Source organism: Anoplopoma fimbria, chromosome 15 (assembly GCF_027596085.1).
Source record: "Anoplopoma fimbria isolate UVic2021 breed Golden Eagle Sablefish chromosome 15, Afim_UVic_2022, whole genome shotgun sequence".
NCBI lineage: Eukaryota > Metazoa > Chordata > Actinopteri > Perciformes > Anoplopomatidae > Anoplopoma > Anoplopoma fimbria.
Window position 1 is genome coordinate 13,157,483 of NC_072463.1, and position 21,670 is coordinate 13,179,152.

Consider the following 21,670-nt stretch of genomic DNA (forward strand, 5'->3'; position numbering starts at 1 on the left):
GTTTCCTGTTCCTCTGAGGGGTTTATAGGCCGGCCTGCATTGTGTTTGCAGCGGTGACTCACCAAATCAATTCTCCTCTCACAGGACCTACTTTTTATTTTTTTTGCTTGCACCGGCATGTATTTGTGACTCCTTTTTTAAATTCCACTTTTATTCATACAATTCAGTCCAGGCTTCATAGTTTGTAATGAGACGTGCACTACGGCCTCTGACCACTGATGCATCGCAGTTGAAGTGACTGCAGAAGCAGGACAGGCCAATCACTGTATTTGGATGGAGTTCAACCTTTTAAGCTGTGCTTGGTAGCGCCAGTGATCAAACTGCAACTCTTTTTTTATATATATATATATATATATATATATATATATATATCTGCTCCAAATGAACACATTGTTAAATACTTAGAAGAGGTCATGTCATCTCTCAACCAGATACAGATGTCAAACAGATGTGAGGAGGAGCTGTTTCATTGGGCAGGCTTTGCATTTCATACAAGCCCTCTTATAGGTGGAACTAAGTTCATCTGAATCTCTGTCTTCATCTCTCTGCAGAAGGAGACGGGCTCCATGGACGACATATACGTCAGCACACGGAAGGTCAAAGAGCTGTCGGTCATCGACGGCAGACGTGCACAGAACTGTGTCATCCTTCTCTCAAAGTACGGATCCCAGCATGAATTATTAATTATGCTCATTAACTGTCTGTTACCTGATTATAATTGCACTCAGATGCCCTGAGTGCAGGCCATGGTGTCCTTTGGGTCAGAGGTTAGAGCTGTATCTCTAAGTGTGGAGGTACTGAGGCAGGTGCTTCTTATGTCTAGTGCAGGAGACAAGACATCTGCCTGTGTAATTGAATTACCATTCATGGTAAGAGCAGAGTCATATTACAGACAGAAAGCATTGCCTCTGGAGTAGGTAGTAGGTTTTTTCTCTATTTTTAAACATTCAAGTACTATCAATCTCCACTTATGAAATAGATTAAGACACAATAAATGACCCCCCTCCCAAGGGGATTCCAATCTTACTAAATCTGAACGGGAATCCATTCAAACCCCCCTCAGCAATATGGTAACCATTTGTGTGTCTTCTAACAGCGATGGTCCAAAGCCCCGTAGAGAATTTGGATCAATAAACAGGCTTCCTGAGACCCGTCTCTGTCTGACAAAACTGCAGCATGGTCCCTGGGTTGCTCTAGTGTCAATGGCAAATGACCCCAGGATACAAACCAGACCCAAATGGGGTCAGCGGTTGGTCAATAAGGCTTCAGTGCGAGGGCTAACAAAGCTATTATTGATCACAACCTGGCACACTTAACAGTGATCAGATGCACTGAAAACAGCTGGCAGGGCTCCCCGGGTTGACTCTGGTCCAGAGCAGTATTTAGTATCAGTATCAATTTTAGTGTTAGTATCAGTCTGCTGCAGTTTTCATGTATTGGGGGTTTGTAATTTGTCAAATAATGACATTTAATGAATGGAATTAAATGATAATGTTCTTCCTCTGCAGGTTAAAAATGAGCAATGAAGAGATCAAGAGGGCCATCCTGGAGATGGATGAGAGGGAAGAGCTGGCCAAAGATATGCTGGAGCAGGTGAGGTTGATGGATGGTCATGTACTTTGTATTCACAACAGCAGTGTAGCAGCAGTCTACTACCACTGTTTGGATCGGGAACAACAATGTGGAGGGATTTGATTGAGTGGTAGAGAAAATTGATGTTCTATTGTTTCTTCAAAAAGGTTTGCTTAGCCAGCTCTTAGCCAGCACTTGGCCCATACAAAGTGATATTATATTATAGATTTCAGTCATTTCTGATAAAGAAGCAGAAAGTTACCATCCTGAGATGTTCAAAGGCTCTGGGTCTTTTCAGTTTATTTCAGAATGTCATTTTATATGGATGAAGAGAGATTAACAAACCATACAGCTGAAGTGATACAGCTAATCAACCGTAGACTGTAAATAAGAAGTGGATGTAGCCACCAAGACGTCACACGTTGGTTTGTGAACTGCGGTTTTAAAGCCTTTGAATTCGGCCATCTCCATCTCGGCTTTAGGCCTGAAAACACACTGTGTAAGGGACAAAAGTTTTAAGACAAAAACACAAAGATAATGCCGTTGTATCGACCTGTCAATCAAAAGGTAGCACCGCCCTAAAGCTTAGCCTGCTTTATGGTCTATTTTACTAGTAGAGTCATTTTCTCATAGACTTCCATACAACCTGACTTATTTTTGTAACCAGAGGAGTCTCTCCCTGTTGGCCATTAGACAGAATGCAAGTTTAAGACACTACCACATTGGCTTCACTTTTCAGACCTGTCTGTTCCTGCCTGTAATCAACATTAAAAAAAGCAACATTTTCCTGGGGAAAAGTTTGATACAATGCATTTCCGTTTGCTGCACAGACTAAAAGCATTAACATCTGTATTAACATTGTTGTCCTGGCATCTTTGCAGCTGCTGAAGTTTATTCCAGAGAAAAGTGACATCGATCTGTTGGAGGAGCACAAACATGAGCTGGAGAGGATGGCCCGGGCCGATCGCTTCCTCTATGAAATGAGCAGGTACACATTGTTATGCAACACTCTGATTCAGGTTACAACATTGGTGTGTTTCTGATTTCTGTTGTCTGCAATCAAACCACCTGCAGAGCACAGATTTGCACGGCTTGGTTAATATTCATGTAGTTTAACTTGCGAGATATGGTGATGAAGAGCAGTTACACAAATGTCATTGTGTCCATAATGAAACAGATGTGCTATGTTTGCATTGTGTAGTATCTGACTGACTGAGTCTATGGCCAGAATCTGAAATGGAAGATTTCCAAAGTGAATAACACAGAGAAACAAGATGTCAGCCACTCAACCATAAATAGATCTTAAAATATTACAAAGCACGACGTCTGTTCAAGAAGAAAAAGGTTTTGAAGCAGCACCGGGGGGGGCTGGGATCAAGAACATACCTCAGAAACTTCAGGGTGATGGATTCATCATTTAGCTGTGGAAAAAAAAGTCATGGCTGCCCTTTGAGGACTCCCATCACATCAGAGAGTTTCAGACCAGAGTTTTTTTGTTTTTTTTCCTGCATTCCATCCTTTCTCAGAATCTGTGCTATTTGTTCAAGATAATTAAACCTTTTCATTTCCTTTGGTGAAATATTACCCTGTCCACTTTGTTTCCTTTAGACCGCATCTCCCTTGTCCCAGGAATACATCTGGGATTAAGTTGTTTCCTTTTTTTTTTTTTCACCATTTAATATCCCTGGACCTTTTTTGAAAACCCACTCCCTCCCACAGTGAACTTTGGGGCAAGTTTAACACAACCCATTTGTCAACTCTCCAACTTGATGGGAGCCTATTAGATGATAAAAGGCCTGTGGAAACTGAGAGAGGGAGTTTTCTATGAATCTGTGACTTCCAGCTTTGAACTACCACTCCCCTGGACACTAATGTGACTCACTTCCCTTTCTGTTTTTGTTTTTTCCCCCCCTGCTTTTCTCCCCCTTTTATCTCTCTCCTCCCTTCATCAGAATCGACCACTACCAGCAGAGACTGCAGGCTCTGTTCTTCAAGAAGAAGTTTGCAGAGCGTCTAGCCGAAACCAAGCCGAAGGTTGAAGGTGAGGACAAACTCATTGGAGGCCATTGAAAGGCTTAAATAAGGCGGGCAATATTCAGTTTTTATTTTGGTCAACAAAGAAATTGAACATAATAACAAGTATTGTCTGCTGAAGCCTGATATGCTCTTCTATGCTCTGCTGAGATTATGTGGGGGGGGGGCTGAATTTAAAAACAAACACCACACACAATAAACAACAGCCACATATTCTTATACTCAATTTATGTGTATTTATTTTATTTTGGCCTTGGAGTAGAAACTCTGTTTTGCTGTCGAGAGCAAAAGGTCAATGAGAGTCGTTTATTAATGCAACCTGCGCAAAAGATGTAAAGCCAAGGAAAATACAAACTCATACGTTCAGCACTCAGATGGAGTCTTCAAAGGGGAGAGAGAAATCCCCTGGAGACAGTGACAAAGCCAAAGAGATTACAGAGAGGGTTTGATGAAATAAACTTTAAGGAACGACTTGGATTCAGCTACTTTTTTTTCTTCATGCAAGTGTCAAGTATAAACATTGGATTGATTGTAATAACTTGGATGTACTTGAAGTGTGCACTGTTCAGCTGCACTAAGACGTAAAATAGAAGTACATTTTAAAGAACATGCTTTTAGTGCATGGTACACGCCTAGAAAGAAAAGCTAGTTTCACTAAATGTCATCAGCTTTGAACCTTTCGACCGACGCCTTTCCCGATGACTTGTGAAATCCATTCTCTGTCGTATGTGTGCACGTGTACACGGTGAGAGCCGCTGGCCGACTGTATGTTGGCCCCACTGTAGTTTTTTCCTCTCAAGACAGCTTCCAGGTTACCATGGAGGCTGTTTTGGAAAACTGGCCCACGTTGAGAGGGGAGAGCCTCTCTCTCTCATAAAAAAACACTGCAGCTCACTTCAAAGACTCGGGGAAAAGGCTTCCAATGAGGTCTGTAGAGCGAGTGTGCTCATGGGTGTGTTGTGACTGAGCTGTCGCTGTGTCAGTTTGAGCCAGAGCTGCTCCAAAGACCTCGCTCGGCTGGCCTGAATGCTTTTATCCTGAGCTGTGACGAGCACATCACAGCGTTTTATTTGCAGGCGAGTGTTTAGCCTGGCGTGTGCTGTAGCTGGTTTGTATTTTCTGACACACATCTCTGGAAAGAAAGTGTGAGCGGCGGAATAATCCTGTGAGTTAGAGCCTCCAGAATCTGCGCCGTCTGATCCAGAACCCTACTGTTCATCGATGCCCGTAATAAAATCCTTATCCCCTCTTTATTATTCTTATTACTTTCTTATATACTGTAGATGAGACAACGTTTTTCCCCCGGACCACCGGGCCTGTTCAATAGAAGCATTTCATAAGACAAGTGCAGTGGGCTCGCCAGACCTTCCTGCAGCCAGCAGAGCACTGTCAGCAGAGCCAGAGGAATGGTTCCCATGCTGTACCGCTGCAGAAAGAACTGTAACAATAACAACATGGGTTCTGTTAATGGTTTTCACATTCACACCGAGGTTTTCCTCTGTGGAGAGAGGGAACCACCTGCACTCTGCCAGACAAGTCTGTCCTCGGGGAGGGGGTTGTTTGGAATATTCCCCTTTCCCCCTGTTGTTTTATGTATGGATGGAGAGACCTGATGGGTTTCCCCACCGAGCCGCCCGGTTTGTTGCGGGGAGAATTGATCAATCGTCATAAAGGATGTTAGAAAGGAAGGAAAGGATTGAGAGCCTCTGAGCCGAGCACAGCTGAGACTTCAGTTTCCATGGGGGGGGAAGACCAGTTCATTATATAATATGAAAGGTTAAGTGATGCACTAGGCAAAGTGCACACATATCAATCACCATCTATATGATCTCTCCAGCTGCTTCTCTCTCTCTCTCTCTCTCTCTCTCTCTCTCTCTTTCTCTCCGTTTTTTTCCCCCCAGCCATCCTGAACGCGTCCAGGGAGGTGGTCCGGAGCAAGAGGCTGACTCAGATCCTGGAGGTGGTGCTGGCCTTCGGCAACTTCATGAACAAGGGCCAGAGGGGCAACGCCTACGGCTTCAAGGTCTCCAGCCTCAACAAGATCGCTGACACCAAGTCCAGCATAGACAGGTGGGCCGGGGGGGGGACCCAGGTTGCTCTGTTTTTCCGATGTCCGAGCTCTTTAGGAACTCAGATTTTGCCTCACGACTTCAAATTGTCAAAGTGCACACAGATTGGACCGTTAGCTGCTAGCCATCGGCTCCGCTGTTGCCATGTTGAGAGCCGTGTTGAAGCAATCCCTCAATCATAGACATTCTATGAATTTATGATTTGGCACTTTTTAATACTTAAAAAAATGTCCCATCAACATGGTCCTTATATCCCTTGATTCTTCTCAATCAGTTCATATACAGATGTGAAAATATTTATATAGAATGTATAAAGTTTTATTCCTTTGTTCTGGATTTTTTTTGCAGACAAAAAGTGTTGCAGAACCTGTAATCATGCCATATGATTGTATTTCTAAACCACCTTATTACCTGAAAAGAACAATATCTGGCATTACCGGTGATGACATATGCAGTACGAAATGCTGAAATGTTTTTGTCTCTACCTGTGATTGAACAGGAACATCACCATGTTGCACTACCTGATCATGATCGTTGAAAAGAACTACAACGACACGCTGCACATCCAGGACGACCTTGGCAGTGTACCGGAGGCTGCCAAAGTCAAGTGAGTGCACGACGCAGGGACACTGGATGTTCACCATAGCTGTGGTTCTTTTGTTATTATGCTTTAAGTCATGAGCGCCTGAGGTTTAAAGCGTTGCAATGAATACTCAATCAAACAAGATACTGTATACTGTATACTGCAGGATATATAGTCAGCAATGATTTGTATTATGTTTAAATTCTAATTTGAAAATGGAAATTAACACACAAGTTGTAGCCTTAAAGTTGTAACGAAGTGCAGCACAAGTCAGAGATCGTCTCCATATCGGTTTCTTCTTCTGTCTTTCACCAGTTTGGCGGAGTTGGAAAAAGAGGTGCACAATATGAAAAGTGGACTGAAGGCTCTAGAAGCGGTGAGTTGTTGTGCGTTTGTGTCACGTTCCCTCCCATTGGTTCTTCTCCCGTCTGTAATCATGTTTCTGGAGCAGAGCACAGATGGACAGCAGGGTGAGGTGTTTGTTCGCAGCCACACATAGAAACAAGTGCATATGTGCACGCACACATGAAGGCACATACACATGATGCACTTCACAGAGATTGACTGTTTTAGAAAAGATATTCCGTAGCTGAGGAGCCTTTAAATCATCGCCAATGAGCGATGCTCTGAACTTCACTTCACTTCCTCTGTCTCCCTCCCTTCCTCCTTCTTCTCGTAGTATACAAAGCACACCAAAAAAAACCTCCCATCATTTAACACTTTTCATCCTTTTTGTTGCCCTCCAGGAGCTTCTCTACCAGCAGAGCAGGACGCGGGAACGCGGGGACAAGTTTGTGGCTGTGATCGGAGACTTCATCACCGTGGCCGGCTTCAGCTTCTCTGAGCTGGAGGACCAGCTGAGTGAGGCCAAGGACAAGGTAGCAAACTCTATAACCCCTCAGATGTACAGTTGTACTTGTATGTGAGACACTGTAAGTTCATGTGTCCATGTGGGTGGCTCTAATGCACCCTGTGCAAGTAGTCCTCGCTGGTAAACATTCATGTTGGACAGACAGAAGAGGAAGGAGGAAGACAGAGACAAAGTACTGAAGGGAGAAACCATGAAACCTCTGTGCGTCCCTCTTCGGACCCTCTTAGTCCGTCGTGATGAGTTCAGCAGTGCCGGGGAAACCCAGCATTGACAGATTCCCCTCTCGTCTTTCTTTGTGCTCGTCTCTTTGAGTTAGTGTAATCCACACTCCCCTTCTTTGTACGCCTGGGACACATGGCCTTTTGAACCTTACTGGCTCATGCATTGATGAATGGTAGGAAGTATGCAAGCTGAAGACATCAGCGGGACTGTAGGAGTCCCAAAGTTAGACGGTGTCGAAAAGATTTATTTGACCGTGTTATTCAATTTGCAGACCTTTGGCGCTCTGTTGCACATTTAGTAGCCAGATTCTGACACATTAGAAGCTTGCAGGCTGCATTTACCAGTTACACATATCACATTCTACTTCATTATGAGGCCCGTCCTTTTCAAAAATAATTATCACGATGTTGCTAAATGCCCAAATTGCTTAAATTCTCCAAAAGGATGGACAGATGTTGAGATAGACACAGATGAATACAGGAGGAAGGGCCCTTGGGTTTCATGTAGAGCCTCCCCTCTGCTTAATTATTTGTTCAAGGAGGAGGTCGGTAAAAAATTGGAGGGAAAACGGGTCGGTTAGGACGTCATGGGAACAGAACGGGAGGAGCAAGGCACCGGTTACTGCTGTGAAACAAAAGAACCTGTGTCCACCGGCCGAGACACTAAACACACTTTTCCTAGCACAACCTTAAGTGTGTGTGTGTGTGTGTGTGTGTTTGTTTGGGGCGAGCATTAAAGGGCCAGTGTGTAGACTTCTGTTGTTCCTAAAGTAGTGTTATTATGGTATGGAAAACTCTGAGCGAGGTGAACGTCATTACCACGGTTTTGCACTCGTCGGATTAAGTAGTCAACGCAGTCTTGGAAAAAGAGAAGTGAGCGTTATCGTACACACTGTCCCTTTAACATACACACCCAGAAATCCATTTTATGTTTCTTGTTTTAAAAATTGAAATTGTGCCATTCGCATTGTGTGTGTGTGTGTGTGTGTGTGTGTGTGTGTGTGTGTGTGTGTGTGTGTGTGTGTGTGTGTGTGTGTGTGTGTGTGTGTGTGTGTGTGTGTGTGTGTGTGTGTGTGTGTGTGTGTGTGTGTGTGTGTGTGTGTGTGTGTGTGTGTGGTAATTTTGGGAGTCTGACGCATCAACTCAGTGCCTGTCAAGGTTGTCTGACGCTCCGTGAGGGTTTCCACTGGAATACAAATATGTATGAGTGTGGGTGCACGCGCAGCGCTTCGGTCTTAAGAAGGTGGAGGAGAATGACTAAACAGAGCAGGCAGTCTAGTGAGGCTCATAAAGCTCCATGGCAACAAATGTGTGTGTGTGTGTCTTCCAGAGAGACACACACACACAACCTCGCCAGACACTACTACATACATTACAAAGGATTACAGTTGTCCAAGGTCATGTGGGTTATTGGGACAGAGGTTTCCAGAGGACAGGAGGGATTTTTTTTCTCTCATCCAGAGAGATCAGTCGGGTTTATCCTTAACAACACACCCACACATCGACATGTACTCAGACAATACAAGATCTATCTCTATAAAAGAGCAAAACAGCTCAGTTTCAAAGTCATTCATTCAGCTGCCACATGTGCTCCTGGCGAGGGAAATAAATATGTAATATAAATATCCAACCTACAGTAGATGGCGGTGGCCACGCCCCCTGTTTGGAGGAGCAGACAGGAGTGCGTGACTCTGGTTAGTTTGGGTTCACCAAAGTCACACAATGACACTAAAAACTAGCTAACCCATCAGTGAGGTAAAATGACTGTTTTTTTTCTATGGAGTCTTGTGGCTTTGGTGAGAGCATAGATGAATACTGCTTAAGTTAGCCGTTGGAAACATCTGACTCACGGCAAGATATAGCAGTGAAAGTATTCTCGATATAGCGTACACTTGAAACCCCATTCCCTCACCTCGCGTTGTGAACGTCGTGTGGATAGATGAGAGCAGATTGGGGTAGATAAACATAATGTTTTCATATGTTCTATTGCTAACAATTTTACTATTTTTTACACAGCCATCAGCCATATTTAGCATTAAGAAAAGTAGCTAGCTTGGGCATTCGCCAACGTTGGTGTCCAGAGGGAGAAAGGTCTTAAACAAAGTTGATATTCTCCTGGTTTGTCTGTCTGAAGGGGACACTCTCCTTTCTGGTATAATGTAAACCATGTTCACCGTTTGCTAATGTCACAAGGTATTTGGTCATAATGCAAAGTATTGCACAAATTGAAATTCTGACCTGATGATGGCGTTAGAGGAAAAGGCAGGACATCAGTGGGCTTATTGTAAATCATCCTCTGGAGGACATGACAAAGAGACCAAACATAATAGCAATCCATCCAATAGTTGTCGATATGCTTCTCACTTATAAATGTCCACATGAAATGAACACGGTTTGCTCTGGAGAGTAGCTTGTGGAAGTATAAAGTATATGCCAGTCTTCGTAAATGGACATAACATGCAAAAATGCCACTATGGCCTTTTAAAACTCTGCTGTTGGAATTTCCCTACAGCATCTGGTTTTTAATCATGTGACCAACAAATGTGGTGTGTTTCTTCCATGCTGTGGGCAGTGAATGGATCAAAGCTATACAACACAGCTAACCCTTTTATACATATTATGTACCAATTCCCTTCAACTTATTTACCACTTGCCCTCTTTCATTGAACCCTGCAGCTGCTTATTTGTTTATAAGTACTTTAACTATGACACCATCACACTACTTTTTTCTCGCTTCACTCAATAAGCTGGCACACCAACGCTTTCAGACTGGCGGGGGGGGGGTTAGTCAACACTCAGTCTCTGAAGACCAAATCCATAATGTGTTAACCAGAGCCAGTCTGACGCAGCCTGTAAAAAAAAAAAACATTCTGTGGATTTTTAACAACTTTAAATCAAAGTGTATAAAATGTCTTCAATCAACATCCATGATAAAGAAAGATAGATACAAATCTGAACACAAACAGTAGGGATGTAGTAAATGCTCTACCAAGAATACAAAGAGGTGTGTGTGTGTGTGTGTGTGTGTGTGTGTGTGTGTGTGTGTGTGTGTGTGTGTGCGTGTGCGTGTGTTTGTTCATTTATCACAGACCCGAGGGGAAGAGAGGAAACAGATTTGACCAGACACATAATTATAGGAGGCTGCGGGGATGATGGTGGGGGTTGCCATGGCGACCAGCCCTTAATGACAGGATGATTTTGCATCCTCAGAAAAGAGCAAGCCCCAACTCCTTCAAATCACAACACTATAACCACATACAGTACACATGGCCTCCTCCAAACTGGGAGGATACAATGTTTACTGTGACTTTACTCTGACGTTGGATAAGAACAGGCCAGAGATCAGCACAGTGGAGACTGCAGCGGTCCAACTGGAAGACTGCTCTGTTTTGAGATTGAGGATGATTTTGGGCTGCAGGGTTACAAAGTCATATGCCAACACAGTTATTACCAGGCAACAGCCTCCAGGGCTGAAAAGAGAAGCCAAACAGGAAGTGCCTTAAACTTGCATTCTTTCTAATGACCAACAGGGGGCGACTCCTCTGGTTTCAAAAATAAAATGACTCTACTTCTCTCTTGATTTATTACCTAATTAAACATTGTAAACATGAGTTTATGGTCTCAATCTCTAGTTTAAAGTCTTCTTCAATACAGCATGATGTTCATTTATTAAATTATGGTCCATTTAGAGTCAAATAGACCATAGAGTCTATGCTTTAGGGCGGGGCTACCTTGTGATTGACAGGTTGCTACCACAGAGTTGTGTGGTCTGGGTGTTGTCTGTGTTTTCATATTGTGTTTTTAGTTCATGAAAGTTAATTTGCTACATTTTGGTCGCCTAGAAATCTTTTATTCGGTATTCAAAGAAAATAACAGCTTCAAAACTGTAGTCCACAAACCAATGTGTGATGTCAAGGTGACTGCTTCCATTTATCCTATACATCCTAGGGTTACTACGCAGTTACAACCTTTTAATGTGCAATGATGCCACGACAAAAGTTACTGTGGACAAAATTCTCCCTGCCTCAGTCCCAACTCAAATACTGCTTGATATGTGGAGTGAGCTTCAAACTACGAGGCTCTAGGTTCCCCTCTAGTGTCAGCTTCTTACTTGTTTTTATGCCTCCCTGCCATTGACAGCCGTGGCCAGAGCATTAGGTCTTCTGGTTGTCCATCCGTCTGTGCATACATGAACACGATATCTCAGGAACCCCGCAAGGGGATTTCTTCAAATTTGGCTCAAACTTCCACCGGGACTCAAGAATGAGATGATTAGAATTTGGAGGTCCATGGTCACTGTGACCTCACATAACAAGTTTATGACCATAACTCAAGGATTCATACGGTAATTATGACAATTTCATACATTGTCTAATAGGATAAAATTGATTTTGGACAAACTGCAACTTGTTTACTGGTTGGCCTAGGCATACCAACGCGAGGCGGTAATTGTAGTTTCTGAATGAACTTAAACGAAGTAACTCTGACCTTTTCTGTATCAATAATGTCGTACCTCAAGCATCACATCATGTTGGAGGATATCGGCCGGGCCTGCTGTGTCTTCTGCTGTCTGCTGCAGAGCTGCATGTGTGTAGGAATGTAGAGCAGGTTTGGCTGCAGGCATCGTCCTGGCACAGAGCCCTGGGCAGCTTGGACCAAACAGGGTGGACATACGGTGGTCAAATCATGCAGTCGTTCTCCCAGTGTGTGTGTGTGTGTGTGTGTGTGTGTGTGTGTGTGTGTGTGTGTGTGTGTGTGTGTGTGTGTGTGTGTGTGTGTGTGTGTGTGTGTGTGTGTGTGTGTGTGTGTGTGTGTGTGTGTGTGTGTGTGTGTGTGTGTGTGTGTGTGTGTGTGTGTGTGTGTGTGATGTATGGGAGCAAAGGCATGCATGTGTAGGCTCATGTGGTACTTTCACTACTAGAACAAACTAAGAGATCTGGGCCGTAGCTTAGAATACAGTAAGCTCTTTATCAAAATGTTAAAATATATGTATATATTTACATATTAATGGTTATCTCTGTGCAGTTCACCAAATCTCTGAAGCACTTTGGGGAAGAAGAAGGGAGGATGCAGCCCGATGAGTTCTTCGGGATCTTCGACACCTTCTTGCAGTCGTTCAGCGAGGCGCGGCAGGACCTGGAGAACATGCAGCGCCGCAAAGACGAGGAGGAGAGGAGGGCACGGATGGAGGCCATGGTGAGACACACATTGAGAGAAAAAAAACGTCAATGGTTTGGAGAGGGGGGCTTGGGGGGGGGACGGACTCTTTCTTTCTTGCCAGTGCCAAGAATTTAAAAACATTGTCTCTTATTTTGTGCACTAACTTCCTGATTCTCCCCAGCTCAAGGAGCAGAGGGAGCGGGAACGGCGGGCCAAGAAGAGCGGGGCCTCAGACGAGGTCGGCGGGGAGTTCGACGACCTGGTGTCGGCGCTGCGCTCCGGCGAGGTCTTCGACAAGGACCTGAACAAATTCAAGCGGAACCGCAAGCGCTCCGTCAACCAGCTGGTGGAGGGTGGGGGCCGCGAACGGGCCGTCACCAAGGTCAACTACTAGGTCGAGAAAAAGGAAGGAAAAAAGACAAAAACAAAACACTAGACACTTAAACTCTGCCGTGGTTTAGATCTCCTAACACCTTTAGGTCCAGGTCCTGGACCATTGACGTTGGACAGGATGTAAATAACGGCCGGACTGGACATGTAGAGACATGTGTGGACAGCCACGCCGTTTTGAAGGATACCCTCCTCTGATTGGTCTTGGGAAGCTGTCCCCGACCCGTTGGTCCTGGACGCTGTGTGATCTCCTGAGCTGGGCGAAGGACAGTTGGGGTCTACGGATGGACGGACAGACCACTGTGACACATTACCCCATATCTTTTTCACCATGTCCGCCTAACACTGTGCTCAAGCTTCCAACCCTGTTTTCTCACGGCTCCTCTTTTTCCCCCACAAACCCCTCACTCTTCCTCAGTACGGTCCTCGAGGCCCGAGCTGGAGCAGCCCTACCTGGCTCTAAAACACACAGGACTCTGGGATCAGCCCGTCTCTGTACATAGACTCGAGGCCGAGAGGACGGAATGGAAGAAGGGCTTTCGTCAGATTGGAACTGAAAAGAGAAGGTGGGAAGGGTGGAAGTAAGCCATACCATCCACGGTCATGGTTGCTCCAAGTGTCCCACAGAAAAGAGACAATCAGCTCAGAATAGACGGGTATTCATGAATTTCCTTGACTGGAAAAAAGGGATGTGCAGTCTGCATATCCCAGAATGCTTTGTAGGCTTCTGAGAGAGAGAGAGAGAGAGAGAGAGGAAGGAGGGTACACGCTTCGTCCCAACGACCACACAGCATTCCCAGGGAGGACGTACGTACGTCCCGGGCTGCAATTTTTTTAAGAGGATAAAACTCGTCTCAAGGAAAACCATCTTCTCAGCTTGATCCGCTCGACAAAATGATGACTGTGCCACAAAGGGTCGAGCCTCATGTCCACCCGTCAATGGTTTCCTCGTGGCTCCGGCATTAAGCAGTGCCAAAGCAAAGAGAGAACAAATGTATTAATACGAAAAACATACTGCAATTAGGCGATGATATATATTTATATTTAGATACAGACAAGCTAATTGCAAAGATTTGTTGAGTTTTTTTTATGTTTTCTTGGCATTTTTAGGGTTTTGTACACACAATGCATTATTTGTTGGTGTTGCAAGTTCACATCGGTGTTGACGTGAATTTCTATACATTTTGCGCTTTATGTAAAAAAACAACAAAAAAAAACAATAATTGCTTGTCCTTTTCACACCTGTACGTCTTGTTTGCACTGTCGCTTTTCTGACCAACTTTACACTCCACAAGCTGATCTCCGGTGCCCGTGTATGGCAGGTCTCATTGGGCCTCTAGTGGTCTCCGTTATCTGCAGGGTCCGATCCACTGGTGCTAAAACACGCTCCAGACAGAGCCACCGGCCCAGTTTAGGATTACTCAAATTAAACTAGTGCTTGATCCAGGCTCAACATACAAGGTATCTATGCGTTTTTTTATTTCAGCTGGCAATCGTAACACATCAGACTACACCACATGATGAGGCTGTTAATGCAAAGTGAGGCCACAACAAGCCACTTAGAGGTGGAAATGTTCTGGGAGAGAGCTCAGAGTGCATCACAGAAAACAATCCTTTCTTCCATCTTTCCTTCCAGCTTCTCTCAAACCTTTGAGATTGTGACTAGACCTCGTTACTATGGGCAACCAGTTGCCAAACATACTGAAGCCAACCTAGGTCACTTTTCCTTTTGAAATATTCAACGTAGTATATGTTTTTTTTATATTTTTTTTATTTATACATACATGTCTCGAGCCTTAGCAGCAGACATGACAAAGGCTGCGATGTAAAGTATGGGCTCCCCTCAGAACAACATTCAGACGGCCTCCTTATAGACGGACATGCAGTACAGGGTAGGTTGCTACGCAGAGAGGGCTCTAATCCTGGGGTCCGCTGTGGTGGGAGCCAAACCCTGGTCCATCCTTAGGGAGACGGGGAAGCATTATGGGTCATCAGTGAAAGTGTGGATCGACACGCAGAAGGATTTGCACGACAGCCCCTGTTTGAGCTTGCAGGGGGGTGGAGTGGTCGTTCCCATGGTAACAGTTGGAGTTTAACACCAAGGAGTTCCTTCACCCCCTTGTGTTAAGTCAGAGACATGTTCACTCTGCACTTGGCTCAAGGAGCACTTGGTGGGTTTACAGTGCATAACATAAGAAAGTGACATTACTCATACTCATTTTATATTTCATTTACAGTGTTTCTGAAGACAACCCACCACTACTGCATGTGATAACTACAGTAGTGATGACCATCCACAGTTTGTCATTTGTCCCCTGCAGTGTTTCTGTTGTGAGTTTCACACATGTTCCATTCCTTTTATCATGTTTTTGGTGTGGCTATCCCAAAAGATAATGTACAGTGTTTTCAAATGAAATGCAGCCGGCGGTTGGAATTAGACTATCTGGCACCATCTGGTGGCTTCAGATAGTGCATGTTCCTCATCGACACTGCATGCAGTTGTCAGCAGCTCACAATGGGACTCTTGACCCCCAACAGCGGTACTTCTTTGTGGCGGGCATGTGATCAGAGAGGTTTGACCTCCCACCTGTACAGAGAAAATAACTTATTTGCCTAACGCGTTAATTTATCCACACTGGGGCCCTCCACAGAGGAACCTCATCCCACCTGGGGTGTAGTCCTTTCATTTGTCCTCAAACGTAGGCAGAGAGAAGCTGTAGTGAGCTGAAGTGGTTGAAGACAATGTGACACTTCAGAGATCAAACCAAACCCATTCATACTTCCACACACAGCCCTGAGGGGGAAAATGACATATGATTGCCTATTTTTTAACCAGCATCTCATGTATTTTTGAGCTATTTCCTAACCTCCTTTGTCTTTCCAATTAATCAGAGTTAGCCTACGAGACTCCAGAGCTTTGACCCCGTATTGTAATGCAGACTTTTTACTGAGGGGCGTTGCGGCATTGTCAGTATTATCCCACGTTTATGTTGTTACATGTTTGGATGTTTTATTTCGGCCATTGACTGGCTGATTGCGGAGTGTACAGGTGGAAATCAGAGGAACGGAATTAGTAGCTTGTTCAATGCACTTTTATTATGGGACATTTCCATTTGCGGCGCCCTCTCGTGGGTTTCGACCCCCCCTAGAAATGAGGTGGGTGCAACCAAACGAGTGGTGCAAAAAAAAAAAAAAAAAAAAACATGGTGTGAAGAAGAAAGAGGGAAACAGGGCGAGTGAGGTTGGGACACGTTTACAGTCTGTCGGATGGCAAAGATGGGATTGGTGGGGACATTGACACAAAGAGGGGGACACTCCTGTCCTCAACCGTCTGTGTCACCTGCTTTGTCTGTTCCCCCACATTTCTGTCACACCATGCACTTGGCATGGAGCTGCATGCCTCAAGAAGTGTGCAGACAGTGTGACGCGTCGACTTGCAATATAAAACACACCTGTTGCACGACAATTTGTACGGCCTGAGAGAAGTTGCACCCGGTTTCAGAGGCTGTGTAAGTGCGAGGAGTCAGTATTTTTATGGTTGGAAAAAAGAAAAAGGATCCTCCACCGAAAGATGTACAGTTGGAAAAAAAAAAAGAAGCATTTTGTACACGATTGTTGATGTTTGAGATAAGATAAAAAAATAAAAAAACGATTCAAACATTGAGGAATGTTCCATTTTCCTGTAAATTGTACCTCTATTTATTTGCCTTATTTAGTTTGCTATATTTTGTATGTACACACAGCATTACAACGAGATGTTATATTAAAAATATGAATAATTAAACTGTGGTCCGTGTGTGATGGATAGTTTTGAGACTTTTTTTTCATTTCTATAACTTTATTTTAGTTTTGTATTTTTTTTTTCTCACCCTGTGTCTTTTTGTAGGGTTACAATAAACTTTTTGTCCCTTACAGCTGCTTGTGTTATTTTTTTCCAAATAATTTATTGATGCCGTAAATATTTGGGTCATAGCTATAGTATTGAAACTATTAGCTATTAGTCTGCTATTGACAGAAATTGTTTTGATAATTGAGTAATGGTCAGTTTGTCAAGAAAGAAAAACATTCTGCGGCTTTTTTACTTGTTTCATATCCTTTATTCATAGTTTTTACGTGAAAACTTTGGTTTTGAATATGCTTAACTGTATTAAAAATTGAAGATGGATTCATTGATAATAAAAACACAATTGTCAGTTGCATCTTTACTGTATGATCTATTTTCACAATAGACCCTGCACCAAAAGCATAAAACCTATATAGTTACAGGCGTCATCATTTTTTTTAATTTTTTATTTACTAACGTTGGTAGCATTAATGATACATCCACACTGTGTTTTTCCACGTTATTAACCTCACAGGGATCCCAGTGAGCATTTTTCCGTTTAAAAGACGTTTAATTTAATCGCTAGTCCGATGCCGAGCCTCTCGACCCCGGTGCTACTTTCAAAGTCGTAGAGGCAGTTTGAGCCGAAGTTCCTGCGCATGCGTGTTCCAGCAGTAGGCCCTCACTCGTATTTTACATGAATGTACAGGCAGAATGTAAACCGCTCTGTTACGATGTCCTGGGATCTTGTTGGCAGCAAAACATTTATAGTTCCATATTTATGCCTTTTTATGTGAAACAGTAAAAGCGTTTAAATCACGTCGCCGTGTAGACCACATTTCAACGACAAGCGTAATATGACTTTGGAGAAATACGTTCAAAATAACCTACAACTGAACAAATCATCAACAGTTTCAGGTGTTTTGTGACACGTATATATTCTAACCGCATTTTAGCCGTTTGAAAAGACGGCAAAATGACGTCTTAGACGTTCAGACCCAATATCACCCAGTTTTCAACCAGATTTCAACGTTGAAATCCCGGTTGGTGCTCACTGGGATATTTCCTTTGAATGAGTGTGTGTTGTAGTTCCTCACTGTCACCACTGGAGGGCAGTGAACACTCATCACAGTCGTCTTCAGCCTCCATCAACACACTGCATCATACATCAGTGTTGGTTGAGAGCGTTTGAAATAAAACGATGAAAAAAGAACAGCGGTGATTTTCAACATTCTGTTCCTCACTAGCGTAAATAGCATTTAGCTTTACTTTGGCTCTTCAGACACCTATGGGTAACGACACAGAGACTACGTCCATGTTTTATACAGTCTATAAAATAAAAAATAATAAGAATTACAAATAATAGAGTCTATGAACTCAACCAATACGAAGGGGTGCTAGTCAATAAAAGCAGATATGGCAGACAGCAAATTCCCTATATATATTCTTTGTCCATTCTTAATTTTGTGCCTCCTTGTGCACCCCTAGTTGCTCCGGCTTGAGACCACGGAGAGTTAAAAGAGGAGATATCACTGGTCTCCAGTTGTCGAAAGGCTCACAGGCCGCACACGAGCGTACCCTAAAAGTTCTGTCACGCCCGTCTTATACAAAATATATGGTCAGGCCGTGGGCCTAGTATACCCGTCTACGAACTGCAAGGAAGGGTTCAATCTCACAGCGTGATTAGATTGGTTTAACGGTGAAATTTAGGGCTGGGATTAAACGTAGATTCTTATTGGATGCTAGCCGTGAGTGTTGAGTGTCACAAAGTACATAAACAGCCACAGTCACTGGTGGAAGAAGTTGTCAGATCCTTAACTTACGACACTGTGCTGTGCAATACTAATATACATAAATAAATACAATTCAGATATAAATGTGTGTTAAATAAAGAAATAAAATAGGTGACATCTGACATTGTTGTCAAAATATTTAAGTTGTAATAAACACTGTTGTTCATCTGACATAAAATACAGAAAAATAAACACGTCATATTGGAATTGGAATCATTTCCCAATGGTGCCATGGCGACGAGTGGACCAGCAGCAGCAGATGCAGCAGAATTCACATTTAAATGAAAGTATTTGGTTTGAGAGAGAACAATGGCTATATATATATATATATATATATATATATATATATATATATATTATTATATTTTCCATCTATTTATTCCATCTATTTATCTACCTAGATTTGTGTCTATCTATCTATCTATCTATCTATCTATCTATCTATCTATCTATCTATCTATCTATCTATCTATCTATCTATCTATCCTGTTTCAGCTGAATAATCCCAGTACGATTAACATTTAGATTAAAGTAAAAAAAAAAAGAAGCATTAGCCATATAAACTATGTAAGCTAGCTGAAGTCAACATTACTGTTTGCTAAAAGTACATGGCTTAACCAATTATAATTTAAATTTAATTTTAAATTACTTTAAAATGAAAGGACGCGCCTAACGTAGACCGCGAAGGCTGCGTCCTCCGAAGGATGGATTTTACTGGTATAAATTTGCTTTGAATTTTATTGTTTTTGAATAAATATATGTTTTAATGATTTGTTATTGTATTAAAAGCTAATTAGACATTTCTTGATTAGGTTTTCATGTTTAATGAGAAACCAGTCAAAATTGTTCTTTTCAGCAGAGGATATTGGCTTTCTGTCCTCTAGACCAAAACATCTAAAAACCCATTATTATTATTTATTAATCACATTACCATTACTATTCCCTTGCAGGATTCTTAATAATTCTTATATTCATTCCTGTTGTTATTATTATTAGTCTTAATGTTTTCCTTCGTTACTCTCTTACTAGCTTGCTCTTATTATAGAATCATTACATGTCATAAAATAAAAGTTTTTTTATAACTCTTTATGACTTCATTTTAATTACTTATTGTTATTATCCTAAAGAGTTTAATCAGAAGACTTTATAGAATTACAATTTTAAAATGTTACATAGGCTTTTCAACTCTTCTAGCCTACAGTTTCCTTTTTCACCCCATTGATTTTGCGTGGTCTGTGCTTCTAGTTTACCACACTACCGTTGTTTGGTGAGACAGACTGTGTTGCTGCTGATGGCAGATGCCGTGAGTTTTGGCAGCTGGTAATCCTCACCATCTTGCTGTTCACGGCATGTGAGGCTCCACCAATCTCCAAAATGCCATGAAATGTGAGTGGGACGCAAACCTGGTGTAGAAACAGAATGTCCGCGTCCGATCCTACCAGACGCTCTATCCCAAAACAGAGGAGATAGCTGTAGCACAGACCTGGTGTTGCAACTCTCTTATTTAAGACAGAAGGTTTTCTCCTCAGTCAACACACTTGCCCTCTCCCCTGTTTCTGGAATCAGACATGTAATAAGTGATCAGGTGCCACTAAGGACAGACTGTCCATCTCGGAGTCAGATCCTGTAATCCGGGATATCCATGTGTAAGGACAGCGGATGCCGATCCCAAACACTGGGTCTGGGTACAGGTCGTTCATACCCATTCCATTCAAAGAGAACAGGAAACGTTCCCTTCTGTAACCTTCTCAATCCACTTGCAGTCACAATGATATCTGTTGCATTAAAATGCCTACTACAGACCCGGGTGTTTTTGGTAGGGTTGAAGTCATCTCTCCGGATCGTTCTCATCCACTCAGCCCTCAGCTGAATTGAATTGGAGTCAACAGGGAATGAATGGAAGCTAATTTCCTTATTGATTTGGATGAGTTTGAACTTTTCTGGCACACAACAACATAGCGCTGAATTTCTAACCTTTTGATAGGCAAGTCGCCGTTCTTTAACATCTCCCACACTTTTATACTGCTCTTCAAAACAAACTTGCCGGGGTTTTGACGCTTAATAGCTGTCAAACGCTTTAACATGGAGGATTAGTTTGTGTGGTCACACCGGAATACGGAAGTAAAAACCATTGGAGACTTTTAACCTAGCCTATTCCCTTCATCATTTTAATAATTCTACTATATTCATTGCTGTTGTTATTATTATTAGTCTTAATGTTTTCCTTCGTTTTTCTACTTACTACTCTTATTATATGAATCATTTATGTCATATACATTGAATGTGTTGTATCTCTGTTATGTTGTTCATTCTGGTCACATGACATCTATTGCATTCTGTCCATCCTGGGAGAAGGATCCCTCCTCTGTCTCTCCCAGAGGTTTCTTCCTTTTTTCTCCCTGTTAAAGGGGTTTTTAGGGGAGTTTTTCCTGTGAATGTGAGGGTCTAAGGACAGAGGATGTGAGGGTCTAAGGACAGAGGATGTGAGGGTCTAAGGACAGAGGAGGTGAGGGTCTAAGGACAGAGGATGTGAGGGTGTAAGGACAGAGGAGGTGAGGGTCTAAGGACAGAGGAGGTGAGGGTGAGGGTGTAAGGACAGAGGATGTGAGGGTCTAAGGACAGAGGAGGTGAGGGTCTAAGGACAGAGGATCTGGAGGAGTATGTGAAGGACAGAGGATGTGAGGGTGTAAGGACAGAGGATGTGAGGACAGAGGATGTGAGGGTCTAAGGACAGAGGATGTGAGGGTGTAAGGACAGAGGATGTGAGGGTGTAAGGACAGAGGATGTGAGGGTCTAAGGACAGAGGATGTGAGGGTCTAAGGACAGAGGATGTGATGTATAAATAACATACTACTTTTGACATATATAACCTTAGATTAAACAGAGGACAGAGGATGTGAGGGTGTAAGGACAGAGGATGTGAGGGTGGACAGAGGATGTGAGGATGTAAGGACAGAGGAGTGAGGGTCTAAGGACAGAGGATGTGAGGGTGAGGGTCTATAGGACAGAGGATGTGAGGGTGTAAGGACAGAGGATGTGAGGATGTAAGGACAGAGGATGTGAGGGTCTAAGGACAGAGGGTGTGAGGGTGTAAGGACAGAGGATGTGAGGGTAAGGACAGAGGATGTGAGGGTGTAAGGACAGAGGATGTGAG

The 21,670-nt window shown here is 43.1% G+C and overlaps 1 protein-coding gene across 3 annotated transcripts in view; it reads left to right on the forward strand.

Annotated features, from left to right (window-relative positions):
* The window catches only part of daam2 (dishevelled associated activator of morphogenesis 2), a 94,400-nt gene extending 77,541 nt beyond the window's left edge, over window positions 1-16,859 (forward strand). For all 3 annotated transcript variants that reach the window (XM_054613397.1, XM_054613399.1, XM_054613398.1), the window contains 10 exons: window positions 552-658; window positions 1,509-1,593; window positions 2,454-2,560; window positions 3,525-3,613; window positions 5,508-5,676; window positions 6,175-6,282; window positions 6,574-6,634; window positions 7,005-7,136; window positions 12,376-12,546; window positions 12,692-16,859. In XM_054613397.1, coding sequence (XP_054469372.1) covers window positions 552-658; window positions 1,509-1,593; window positions 2,454-2,560; window positions 3,525-3,613; window positions 5,508-5,676; window positions 6,175-6,282; window positions 6,574-6,634; window positions 7,005-7,136; window positions 12,376-12,546; window positions 12,692-12,904 — 1,242 coding nt within the window. In that variant the 3' untranslated portion in view covers window positions 12,905-16,859. The remainder of the gene's footprint in view (window positions 1-551; window positions 659-1,508; window positions 1,594-2,453; window positions 2,561-3,524; window positions 3,614-5,507; window positions 5,677-6,174; window positions 6,283-6,573; window positions 6,635-7,004; window positions 7,137-12,375; window positions 12,547-12,691) is intronic.
* Window positions 16,860-21,670: the final 4,811 nt, after the last annotated feature.